Source organism: Chrysochloris asiatica, unplaced genomic scaffold (assembly GCF_000296735.1).
Source record: "Chrysochloris asiatica unplaced genomic scaffold, ChrAsi1.0 scaffold00043, whole genome shotgun sequence".
NCBI classification, from domain to species: domain Eukaryota; kingdom Metazoa; phylum Chordata; class Mammalia; order Afrosoricida; family Chrysochloridae; genus Chrysochloris; species Chrysochloris asiatica.
Genome location: NW_006408561.1, coordinates 1,963,036 through 1,977,100, shown reverse-complemented (window position 1 = coordinate 1,977,100; position 14,065 = coordinate 1,963,036). Strand labels below are relative to the sequence as shown.

General features: G+C 37.1%; 1 protein-coding gene across 2 annotated transcripts in view; it reads right to left on the bottom strand.

Moving 5' to 3' along the window:
- Positions 1 to 12,436, bottom strand: part of SCHIP1 (schwannomin interacting protein 1) — a 1,199,879-nt gene extending 1,187,443 nt beyond the window's left edge. For both annotated transcript variants that reach the window (XM_006861779.1, XM_006861780.1), the window contains exon 1: positions 12,245 to 12,436. In XM_006861779.1, the coding sequence (XP_006861841.1) occupies positions 12,245 to 12,253 (9 nt within the window). In that variant the 5' untranslated portion in view covers positions 12,254 to 12,436. The remainder of the gene's footprint in view (positions 1 to 12,244) is intronic.
- Positions 12,437 to 14,065: the final 1,629 nt, after the last annotated feature.

The window sequence follows — 14,065 nt, the reverse complement described above, 5'->3', positions numbered from 1 at the left end:
AATATTATAATAAAATGTGTAAAGACCAGGAGTTAGAAATCCAAAAGGGAAGAATACACTTAGCAATTCTCAACTTGAAAGAGCAGAAGAAAAAAATTCCAATCTCTACTTGAAATATTGAAGGAATCATTGGGCAAAATACTGAACGATGCAGAAAGCATCAAAAGAAGAGGGCAGGAATACACAGAGTCACTGTGCCAAAAAAAAAAAAAATGTTCGATATTCAGCAATTCCAAGAGGTAGCATATGATCAAAAGCCAATGGTACAGAAGGAAGAAGTCCAAGGTAAACTGAAGGCATTATCACAGAACAAGGTTCTGGGAATTGATGGAATACAAACTGAAATCTTTCAACAAACTGATTCAGCACTGGAGACACTCACTCATGTGTGCCAAGAAAACAGTAACCTAGCCAGCTGATTGGAAGAGATCCACATTTGTGTTCATTCCAGAGGTGACACAACAGAATGCGTAAATCATCTGACAATCTCTTTGATATCCCATGCAAGTAAAATTTTTCTAAAGATAAATAAAAAATGACTGCAACTGTACATTGACAGGGAATTGCCATAGTTCAAGCTGGATTCAAATGAGGATGTGGAACGAGGGATATCGTTACTGAATTCATGCGAATCTTGGCTGAAAGCAGAGAATAACAGAAAACTATTCACCTGTGCTTTATTGACTTTGCAAAGACTTTCCATTATATAAATTATGACAAACTATAAACAACAATGCAGATAATGAGTATTCCAGAACAGTTAATAGTGCTCACGAAGAACCTATACATAGACTTAGAGGCAGTCTTTCAAACAGAACAAGGGAACACTGAATGGTTTAAAATGAGGAAAGGTGTGTGCTAGGGTTGCATTCTTTCACCATACATATTCAATCTGTATGCTGAGCAAATAATCCAAGAAACTGGATTATATAAGGAAGAACATGGCATTATGATTGGAGGAAGACTCATTAGCAACCTATGGTATGCAGATGATACAATCTTGCTTGCTGAAAGAAAAGAGGACTTAAAAGACTTTCTGATGAAAATCAAAGACTACAGCCTTCTGTATGGGTTGCACCTCAATGTAAAGAAAACAAAACTCCTCACCACTGGACCAATAAATAACACCAAGATAAATGGGAAAAGACTGAAGCTGTAAAAGGAAGTGAACAAATTGTTCACTTTTTGTTCACTTTGCTTGTATCCACTACCAACACTCATGGAACCAGTAGTCAAGAAATCAAACAATCTATTACATTAGGCAAATCTGCTTCATAAGCCTGTTTTAAAATGTTCAAGAGCAAAAATGTCACTTTGAGGACTAATATGCACCTGACCCAAGCCATGGTATTTTCAATAGCTTCATATGTATGTGAAAGTTGGACAACAAATAAGGGGCATCCTATGAGAATTGATGCAAATGAGTTATGGTGTTGGAGGAGAATATTAAAAGTACCATTGACTGCCAGAGGAACAAATCTGTGATGGAAGAAGTACAGCTAGAGTGCTCCTTAGAAACCATCATAGCAAGACTTCGTCTCTCATACTTTGGACATATTATCAGGAGGGACTAGTCCTTAGAGAAGGACATTGTGCTTGGTAAAATGGAGAGTCAATGAAAAATAGGAAGACCACCAGCGAGATGGATAGGCACAGTGGTAGCTGCAATGAGCTCAAGCGTAGCAATTGTTGTGAGGTTGGCACAGGATCAAACAGTGTTTTGTTTGATTGTGCATAAGGTTGCTATGAGTGGAAACTGACTCAACAGAACTTAACAACAACAACAAATAATAACACAGTTTGTATAATTTTTTTCACATTTATATACATGACTCTAGTACTTTTAAATCTCCGGTACAGTACTCCATTGCATGGATATGCCAAAAGCTGTTTAAGTAATTTTCTACTGAATGAAGGTTTAGTTGTTTCCAGATTATCAATACAAGGCTGCAACCAACAACCTCACCATTAGATTTTGCTCAATTATATCAGTACATCTGTAAGAATATACTTGGGAGAAAACCTTATACGTCAAAAAAGATATGCACTTAAAATGTTGATAGATACTGTAGATTACCATCTAAAAACCAGTTGCATTAATCTATTCATACCTCACAATTGGCATATGCTCCTCTTTTACAACAATGTACCCATTATAGACTGTACTCTTGTTATGGTTCAATGGAGACACTCACTCATCCATGCAAAGAAATTTGGAAGACAGCAACCTGGCCAACTGGTTGGAAGAGATCCATATCTGTGCCCGTTCCAAAAAGACGTGAACCAATGGAATGCAGATTGTAATTGTTGTTGTTACATGCTATCTAGTCAGTTCTGACTCATAGCAACACTGTATAGGGTTTCAGAGGAATGGCTGGTGAGCTTGAACTGCCAACCTTGTAGTTAGCAGTCCAGTGTTTATACTACAAAGCCACATTAAGACTGTATTGCTGCTGTTGTTGTTGTCGTTATGTGCCTTTGAGTCAGTTCTGAATCATTACAACCCTGTATGGGTTTCTGAGAAGCAGCTGGTGAATTTGAACTGCCAACCTTGTATTTCAAACTGATCTTGAGATCCAGGGCTTTATCCCACAATTCCACACCAGCACTCCAGGACTGTACTAGAGACGATTAAATTGAGGTGAAAGATATCAATGATTCACTGGCTTAAAAATACTTAATTTTATGATTACTAGTAGATAAATGTCAATATTACTGGTTTTAGACATCATAAGATTGAAAATCTCTATTTTCAGGTTTGCTCTGTGTTGCCACATTTCCTCCTCCAGCAAAAAATAGAGTTGAAATAAACTGGAGCTGAGAAAGGGATATAACACTTATGGAGTACATAATTGGGGCCAGGAACTGACCAAAGTGATTCTTAAGTATGAATTCATATATATGCATTCTTCCTAAAAATTCTATGAAGAAGTTACTTTTATTGTTCCTATTTTACAGAGAAGAACACTAAGGGACAAAAAGGTTAATTTCTCAAGGTCACTCGGGTAGTAAGTGATAAAGCTGAGACTTTAACCTAGAAAGTTTGTATTCATACAGACTGTATATAACATTGTGAAGTATGGAAATACCAGGACACTTAATTGTGCTCATAAGGAACATGTACATAGACCAAGAGGCAATGTTTATAATAAACAACAGGATTTTAAGTGTTTTAAAATCAGGAAAGTTGCATGATTTTTAAAAAGTTGTATCCTTTTGCCATATTTTTTCTATTTTTTTACTGGGCAAATAACCCAAGAAACTGTACAATATGAAGAAGAACATGGTATTAAGATTGGAGGAAGGCTCATTAACAACCTGGGATGTGCACATGACACAACTTGCTTTCTGGAAGCAAAGAGGACTTGAAGCACTTACTGATGATGAATACAAAGAATGTCCAGGTATGGCGCTGTGTGTTATTGTGCTGGACTGAAAGGTCGGTTTTAAGTGCAGGGTCTGTGGTTCAAGCTCACCAGCTGCTCCACCGGAATCGTATATAAGGTCTCTATGAGTCAAAGCCCACTAGATGGCACATAACAGCAACAACAGTCTTCAGTATGTATTAAAACTCAATATAAAGAAAATAAAAATCCTTACAACTAGATCAATAAATAACATCATGATAAATGTAGAAAAGACTGAATTTGTCAAAGATTTCATTTAACTTAGATTTACAATCAACATTTATGGAAACAGTTGTCAAGAAATGAAATGGCATATTGCATTGAGCAAATGTGCTGCAACGTGTTCAAGGGCCAAGATAGCACTTTGAGGACTAAGGTGTGCCTGAGGCAACTCAAGGTATTTTCAATTGCTTCATATGTATGTGAAAGCTGGACAAAGACTAATGAAGGCTAGAGAATAATTGATACATTTGAGTTACAATGCTAGAGAAGATTTACTAAATATATCATGGACTGCCAGAAGAGCCAACAAATCTGTTTGAGAAGAAGTAAGGCTGAATTACTCCTCTGACTCAAAGAAGGTGAAACTTTGACTCTCAACAATGTGAACATGTTGTCAAGAGGGACCAGTTTCTGGAGAAAAGCATCATACTTGGAAAAATGGAGGGCCAGCAAAAAAAAGGAGATGAAATAACATAGTACAATAATACACTCAAACATATCAATCGTAAGGATGTCAGGGACCAGGCAATGTTTCATTCTGTTGTACATAAGGTCGCTATGTGTTAGAATTGTATGAATAGGCACCTAACAACAATTCTGGGGCTATGTTGGAGAATGGATGATAAGAACTGGTTAAATACTCAAAAGCCTGAAGGTGCCTGGGAGAACTCATGGAAATATTATCACCCCCATTTTTTGATAGAAACAGTTGGGCAGTTAAGACCAAGAGATATCAAATATCTTGGCCAAGCCATATAGTTGATCTATGAAAACAGGATTTAGAATCTAACTCCTATTTTTCTGCCATTCAAATCATCCCTAAAGTAAGCCTAACAAGGAGATTTTCTTAGAAAATCTCCACAGGATTTCTACTAATCTGATCTTAGAGAATTTTCCCATAAAGAGCATACCTCTCAATAATGTGGATCACCCAGCCTCACACAGAACAAAGTCAAATCTAGACTGATACAGCCAACACTGAAGAATGGATCATCTATCTCCCTGGGTTTACTTTCCTTTGGCTTTCCAGGAATAGATTGCTGACCTGAAAGTTGAGGGTGAAGCACAGAATCACCAAATTCTCATAGAAAATCTCCTTCCTTTTCCTTAGTGCAATCATTAAAGTATATTGATCTGAACCTAAATCAGGGATCAAGAAAGGGGTTTCTCCTCATCTTCTCACTATAACTTCTCCATACTCTGAAGTCAAAGTATGCAATTCTATATTTTGGGGTTTTATATCCCTCATCATGGATAGGGTACCAGATCTGTGTCAAAACCATCACCAAACAAACAAATAATTTGTTGCCATATTTTTAATTATCATAGCTTTTAGGCACAAGTCAGTGTGTCTGAATACATAAAGGAATTTAGATGTGAATTTGTTTAGCTCTTAATAATGTTCCTTCTTATGCGGGCTGAGTTAGACCACATTCCATAGACTCCCATCCCCCTGGAGATGAGAGAGAGAAGAGGAAGGGCTGGTTGGTCCAAAGTATGGTGAGACCTAGGGACTCCTGAGCCCATGGACAAAGACATAGCTATGGAATGCTAGAGCTGAGAATGAAGTCTCCAATTGATATGAAGTGAGGGGAGACACACAAGAACACCAAAACTTACAGATAGTACCCATTTGACATAGCTTTGATGGCTTGATGATCAGAACTCAACTAGAAATTAAAAAAAAAAAAAAATTTTTTTTTTTTGATAAAGGAAACAAATGTAAATTGCTGCAATTTGATGAACTTGATCTACATTCATGGGAGGTAGTAGCTCAAAATACCAACTGAGAGGGAAGGAGTCTTCACATCAAGTATCAATACTATCCCCTCTGTATAGTAGACAGGTCCGGTGAAACAAGAAGGGATAGGATTCTTTTGATTCATTAGTGAGTAATTGTTATCATGACTAATTGTGATTGTCACAACTATAAAGGTGGTTTTGTAATATAAAGGAGGGAGTAGTTAATCTTATATTTCAGGAACAGAGGACCCTAGGACCATCAAGGGAAAAGAGCATGAGTGGAATGTGGGACCCTATGCAGAGAAGCAGGAACACCAGAGATGGAGGCAGAGATGAGGACGTGGAGAGAGAAAGAGTAGCCGAGGGCTCTAGACTCATAAAAAGAGAAAGGTTGTGTGTTTGCAGCCAAGAGGCAGGTTTGCAGAATGTGCCCTTTGGTTGTTCAAATTATTATATATTCCTGAGCGTTTTTGTGTACATCCCTCCCCTCTTACCCTCCAAAAAAAAAAAAAAAAGAGAGAGAAATGGAAGCAAAAATACCACTGAATGATGATGCATGGAGGAGATTGTAATCATTGCAATGAAACGGTGAGTGTGAAACCAGTGTTCTCCCATATAAACTATCACTCAATTCACAATAAAACCTTAAAAAAAAAAAAAAAAAGTGGTCCTTCTTCTATACCATGGTGCTAATATAGCATGACTGCAAGTGGTCTCCTGCACTCTACAAACACTATAACAAGTTAGCATGGAAGAATATGCAAATTTTACATTGTTGTATTCATTTTTAAGGGCAATTAAATATTTACTTTGAGCTTCTCACATTTCATAGCATTTATTTAGCATTAAGTCTTTGGCATTATTTCCTTTCTCACTGAGAATTATACTTTGCAACACTATATTATATGAATCTTTATTTGCAAAGAAATGTAGTCTTTTCTTTTTTCCCCTATATATATTGATCAATTTCCTTTGTACCTTAGTTAGCTGAGCAGTGGGAGGCAGCGGTTTTATGTTTTGTCTATGAGGGAAGGTGTCTGCCTCGCATGATAAAAGTATTGGCTTTTCTATCTATCCCATGAATTAACACCTTCAGCAAGACAGGCCTTGGCCAACCAGGATGATGTCTGTTTGAAAACAAGACATCTTGTTGAAAAATGAAATATAATAAAATATAACTCTCTCAAATTGATGGTTAGATATTGTATGAGTTCAGATAAGGTGTTTTATGGTTGATTTTGAAAAAAGAAACCTAATTTTTGTCATAATCGTTGTTTTGTACACATAATTTTTGTCTTCAGTGCCTTAAAAGGTCAATCTTTTCTTTAAAAGATTACAATCAAAATTTCTAAATAATAGTGAATAAAGCAGTCAACACATGAGATGTTGATTAAGTAGTGTCTGGGATGAGAGGAAAATAAAGTGGGATGATGTGTATGTCATACATTTGGGGAAATAAATGTGGTGCTCATCTGCAGACCTTTGTTTGATTCCTGTCATCTTCTTTAAGCAAGAGATTTCTCCTACTCATTTCTAGTTTCTATATGCCATCAGCACAACACCAAGTTCAAACTTTTAAGCTCTTTTTGAGAACTGCCTTCCCCTGGCTCTCTTCTTGATCAATCACAGATTCTATTCACCCTTACTACATACTTTTTATGTATTCTATTATTTCCATATCTAGTTCAAGATCTCATTTCCTCTTGCATGTGCTAGCAAAATAGCCTTCTCACTGGTCTCTGGACTTCTGACTACTACCCACTCAGTGTAGTCTTTAAACCACTTTCATCACATCAGTTCGCTAACCAAAAACTTTCAAGGGAAAACTTACAATTCTATAGCCACAGACCTCTGACAAGACTCTGTTCTACTTTTCCAGGCATATCTCCCCATTAACCTCTTACATATCCTACAAATTCTGCCAAACTGTCCATGCCCTCTAACCTCTTTTTGTTTCTTCCATATAACTATATAGAAAACCCCTACTCATCTTTTAAGCCTAGAAAAAACAGAAGTCCTAGTGTGGCGCTGCAGGTTAATGTGCTGGACTGCAAAGTTGGTGGTTTAAGCTCACTAGCTGATCCTTGGAAACTATATACAGAGTCACCATGAACCAGAAACGATTAGATGGCACTTAACAGCAATTCTCTCTATTAAAAAAAATGTTGTTGTTTTTAAGTGCCATCAAGTCAGTTCTGACCCATAGTGACCCTGCATAGGGTTTCCAAGGAGCAGCTAGTGAACTTGAACTGCCAACCTTGCTGTTCAAACCAACTTTGAAGCCCAGTGCATTAGCCCACACCTCTAATATTCCTCAACTATAACAGTGAAATTTCTCCAGCCTTAGATCTGGATTGTTCACATTTATTTCATAAGGGACTTTTTATTTTGTAGAAGGAAGCTTTATTCTCTCAGGTATAAAGAACCAATTCAGGGCACTAAGCATAGGAAAGGTAACAACAGAGCTGCATTTAACATAGATGGGCAACTGCCTTGGATGGAAGCAGAGACATAAGAAGGACTTATTAAGACCAATAGGTTTGGGGGAAAGACTTTGAGTCTAATTTTAAGTCTTTGAATTTGAAGTCCTAGAAACCAGGGTCATACAAGCAAGGTACCTGGGGTATAAAATTTAAGGACGTATTCCTCTCAGCTTCCCATCATTCACTTGCATGACCCTGAGAGTGGGTATTTCCTCAAATTCTGCACCCTAGCCATCTCCCTCACTTCAGCCTGAGTTCCCGTGGTACTACTTTAGCAGCCTAGGAGGTAAGCTGCTCAGATTTCCCTGACTTAAGAAAGAACTTGCTATTCAGCATCAAGGAGTACAGTTAGTTAACAGCAACCAGCTACAGAAACATCAGAATCTAAGGCCATGTTCTTCTGAGAACCTCCAGCCAGTAGGGTACAAGGGTCTGGCCAGATCTATTCAATGTGAAACTTAATAAATAGACTCTCTTTGCTCTGGAAGTTCCCATTGAGTAGACTGAGACTGTGAGACCTGCACTGTTAACTGAAGACTTCCCTGCCCAGTTTTGATCACTCTCCCTTTTATCTTTATCCTCCAATAAACCACTTGCACTACTAATTTCAGCGTCTGCTTCCCAGACGATTTAAACACAGTAAGCAAATGGCCACACAACAGATCTAGAGATTGAACGATAAACTGAAAGAGGCCTTGGCTTTGTAGAGTACTGATTAGAAGGTTGGGTTCCAGAGTCATTGTTCACTCTCCAGCTCTGCCTCTTTTGAACTTGTGCAGCCTTAGACAAGTTACATATTTTCTCAATACCTCAGTTTCTTCATCTGTAGAATGGGGATCTTAATAGAAAAGGAGGATTAAATGAGATATATATATTAAGCATTCTTAACCCAGTGCCTACCACATAGTAAATGCTCAACAACAATAAATAATACTATTATCATATAGATTTTTAAATGCTGCTTGCAGTAGTGTCAGATGATAATAAAACAGAAAAATGTTTCATTTTGCCTTAGAACAACAACTGAAAAGATTAGACAGAAATCTTAGGGATAAGTGACTTAATGTCAATGGGGAAAGAACAATTCAGAAAAGGACGGTAAGGGTGGTTATACAACTTGAAGAATGTAATCACTGTCACTAAGTGGTACATGGAAAAATTGTTGAATAGGTGTATGTTTTGATGCATATATTCTGAGCAACAATAACAAAACCCATCTTTTTTCAAGTTTTTAAAGTCATTAATTTTGAAAAAGAAAATTTGTTTGAGAACTCACTTTCTCTAGAGTCTTCCTTGACTAGCATGCCCTCTCTCTCTTACTTCAACTGTAATCTTTCATCTCTAAAGGACTGTACTATTTTGAAACTGCATAGAAGTAATTCTCCATACACTCTGTAGGTGGTTGGGTCTCCTAAGCGATTACTAATGAGAAAATACCAGGAACAACACCTCTTGTATATTTATCAAGATCTCCCTTTCCCCACTCACCCTTTGCCCCCAAAGTAGGAGGTTGACTGGTAATCCCACACTCAATTAATCCTTACTTAATGAATATTTTTAGCTATGAATGCATGGTCAGTTTACAAAGCATGTATTTTATATCCCCTTTCTAGATTGGGGCCTAAAGAAATGAAGTGTTTGTTTAAACCATCTTGGTCGTATAATGGTGAAACTATTGTATGGAGTCCTGGTGGAGCAATCGGATAAGCACTAGACTGCAAGGTCAGTTTGAACTGCAAGGTCGGCTGTTCAAACTTACTAGCTGCTCCTTAGAAACCCTATACAGGGTCGCTATTAGTTGGAACCCACATGGCAGCACTTAACAACAACATTGTATGGGAGAACTATTTTACAATCATTTTAGATATCGTGAGTAATAAAAATCGGTTTTATAAAATAATAGCCTGGTCTATCATACATCTAAAAGCCATTAGGAAATCATAATTAGAGACAGATGGCAAGCATGGCATTCTTTCCTTTCAGTATTTAGTGCATATGATAGTCCCAACAAAATGGCACTGACCTTTTTCCTGTTACCACACAGTGCCAAATAAGCTCAGAAAGAGAAAATCTCTTTTTACAACAACTGTAAAGCAGACTTCAAACAAATAGTCAACTTCAAAAGTAATGTGGAAGTGTTTTTTAAAGTAGTTGAATGCAAGAACTGGTATTAAAGAGCTTAGTATTCTTACAAATGTATATTGCAATACATATGAAAAGTGGTATTAACTCTTCCGCCATCCTATACATTCAATTTGATACCCTCATCAAGATATTCACATTCAAAGGCAAGATTCCAAAATTGAATAGGCTACAACTGTAGGTTTAGTTATAATATTGGAATTGAATAGTAGTTAAAATAAAAATCAGTTATATGCAGAGCAATAAATGAGTAGAGCATTTATAGCCTACATGGGTTTTTAATGGTTTCTAGTATAATATGCCCTTTAAAGGAATCACTGCTGCATATTGAAATGCATTTTTACTATACTACTTTGAGTAATTATGAATTGTACACGGTTGATAAAATCAGCATACATATACATATTGAAATATACACAATGCTCTATAAGCATGGAGGTCTAAAAGTATTAAAATATTAGCTCTTAAACACTAAAAAGTGAAGCAGTTTTCATAGTGACTTGCAAGAATATACATTTTTGTTGGTACAATTCAGTAAACTATTTTACTAAAGCTTAGACTTGTTCCCAATTCTAAGCCAATCAAAATCATTTGTTTTAAAATCAACATCATGAAGCAAAAATCATTAATAGCTCATATAAAATAATTAACCTACTTGCTACCTCATTTAAATATAGTGAGGAACTGCAACAAGATGTCATTAATACTACCCTAATATGTGGTACTCTGGGATAATGCACTGGATTGCAAGGTCTGTTTGAACTGCAAGGTCAGTGGTTCAAATTCACCAGTCGCTCCATGGAAATCTTATATAGGGTTGCTATGAGTCGGACCTCCCTTAACAATAACAAAAACAAGTCTTCTAACGTTTATGATGCTTCTATTTTCAAATATCAATATTTACTTTACATTTAGAAAGCACAATTGTGACATCTATTTTATTCAACTTTCTTATAAAACTACCAGTTCAACCTACTTTTCATCATGAACATTATCTGACTTGCTGTACTATTTTGTTACCTTCCCAACAATTAGTAATCAGTGATCTCTCAAAAAGCAGGGACATAATGCAATGAGGAAGAGTGATTGTAATACGAAGAAAAGAAAGCAAGCTCCTATTACACCAGTGAAGTTCACTCAAGATCAGTCATTTCCCTTTAACATAGCATGCTATCACCATAGTTAGTTCTCTAGCACAGTATAAAACATACATACACATATTTGAAAAGAAGTCTTTTAAATAAAGTATTGAAAGCATCTTTCTAGCTTAAGGACTTGAAGTAGCATTTAAGCCTGACCCTTAAATCATTTGTTTCTCTAACTAGATGAGCATGTTCCGAGGATTTAAATCTCACCCAATGAGATAAGTGATGCTGAATGTATTATTAATTTCTAACTAATTTCTTAAGTTTAGAATGTATTGCCTTACACTGGCAAATAAATAATGTAATTTATGACTCACACTCTCTCCTGCTTTACTGGAGTTCGGTAAGCACATGTACACTCTGAATATAGAGTGTGAATGTGATTCCTACAAGCCTGAAAACATAGCAGGAGTCGGCTATAGCAAATCTACCCCATCTACTTATTATTCAAGCACGAGTATTTAGAATACCTAAAATGCCTGCTGAACACTGCAGCTCAACATCCCCCTGGGGTTACTCAGAAGCAGAACCACATCTCTTCCCCACAGTGATTACTGAGTTTTAAGAAGGCAGGGAACACAGGGTAGAGATAGTCGTGCGGTAGAAAGATAACTCTTCTCTCCAAATTTTCAAAAGCCATCCACCTTCTCTACCTCCCCAACACATACACACTCACCTTTTATTAAAAAAGAAAGGAGGCCTTTTTAAATAGGTGTTTAAAACATGCCATTTGTATAGGGATGCAAATGTATTTTCTTCTACTTCCTGCTGATGTGCAAAATGTTTACAGATCTGATTAGAAAATCTAGATGTACATAAAAAGTATTGCTTTCAATGAGACCCCTTTAGTGAAATCTGCCTGTGCAGACATATGTGTACTTAAATATTACATATTTATATACACATGCCCACATTAACAAGGACACACATACACACATACACACACCTAGACCAATAATTAAACCTACACTGTTCTACAACCTTCTTTTGGCATTTTTTTAAATCATGCATACTATTCAGAAGACAGATTTTAAAAAATAATAATTAACAGCTGCGTAGAATGCATGCCAGAGTGGCATGTTTAGAAGAGCAAATACATTACCAGCCGCATTTTGAAGTTTCAGGAGCACCTGCAGGTAAAAGGAGACTGTGAATCAGATGCTGGCACACGATCTTCCTCAGAATCACAGAGCTCGATGTGACTGTGGGGGAATGTGAGGAGAGTGTGAGGCTGGAAACCTTTGAGTTGAGCTCACTCTAGGCATCAGAAAGCCTCAAAGAGGGGAAAGAAAAAGGCAGCCCACAGACAGCTAGATGAGAAACTTCTGGCACCTCTCCAGCTCAGAAATGAATTCTCTGTAATTTGGAGATGTATAGTGATGGAAATGAAGAGAAACTTGGATTTACGGGTGAATTTGCTCAGCCATGCAGAAACGGGCAGGTAACAGTCTCTCGGCTCGTTTTAAAACAGTCATTCAGGAACCCGACAGAATCAAAAAATTAACAGGCATCCTTTTTTGAAAAAATAAAAAGACTACTCCAGCCAGCTTCCCAAGATGCTTTTACAAACTTCAAATGGATCATTCCATCAGCTATTTGTTGCACAGTTTATTATTCCCAGTACAGAGGTAAACTGGAAAATCTAATTCCTTTTATGTAAAAAGCTGGATTTATTGCTGCTTTTTATAATGCATGTTAGATGTATAAATACATAGATTTACTTACAGAGTTCTTGTTTCTTGTGTAAAACCACTACCATTTGGTCCAGATAAAATGCTAAAAGGTTGTTTGCAGCTTTTCAAGGAAGTGGAGAAAAATGTTGTAATACTCAGTATCTGAGCTGAGTACCGATAGTTAAATGTGGAGTTTGAAGCCAGGAAGATGTAAAGGAAGAGCCCTGGTCCATTAAGTGGCACATAAGAGATACAGTTATACATGAACATTGAACAAGCAGGTGGCTCAAGCCTATAAATTTATACATAATTAAGGATAGAAAGAAGAGCGCTGTGGCAAATTAAGTTCTTAGAGACAATAGGTGTGATTTTGTTTAGGCTTACAAGTATACTAATAATCTATGGAGAGCATGTGGACTTCACCTTGTCTGAAGAACTCCTAAACCTCACAAATAGCAGAGCATGAGGTCAGAAGGCACTGCACACTGGCAATCTATATTCAAATGTCATGAGGAGAAGGACGGTATTACCGTAAAGAATGCTGTAATATTATATTGTGCCTGTGTGGCTTAACTACTCATCCAACCTGGCAAATGGCCATTTGCCTGGACTCAATAGCAAATGTGCTATCAATGGGAGGGAGAAGGTGAGAGACCAATTTTATTTGTTTTACTATGCATGCACCTTGGGAAGGCTCAGAATAAAATGCCTGGGCTTGTTGTGGGAGTAATTCTTTTCAAGGCCATATTTATCTATTGTAAATTTGAAATGGAATTCATGATGGTCAATTAAGCTATTTATTATTTTAACTCTTGAGGTCAAGGGCAGAACAGTGTTTATGTTTATTGATAGAGAGTCTATGGCATGACTGCTAAAGAAGGCCAGGCTTACATTTAAGCACACTCAATTAACACACATCAACTGAGAAGACTCCAACCTCCTCACATTCCAGTGCTCAGTCCTTTTGATCTAGGGCATTTTTTTGTATCTCTCCACTGCCATCTGCTTCATTCACTCATTCAACAAATATCTACTGAATAAGACACTCAGCCAGATGTGGTGAAGAATAGCCCAATGACCTTTAAGATGAAATCCTCTTTCAAGGAGTTTGCCATCATCAGAAAATGGGTTTTAGTAGAGGATAGACAAGGACATTGGTGATTCATGGCAGATTCCATGTGAGAGACTGGTGTTTGATTCCCAGCTATGCACCTCATAAGCAGCCCCTCCCATAAGTGGAAGCTTACATA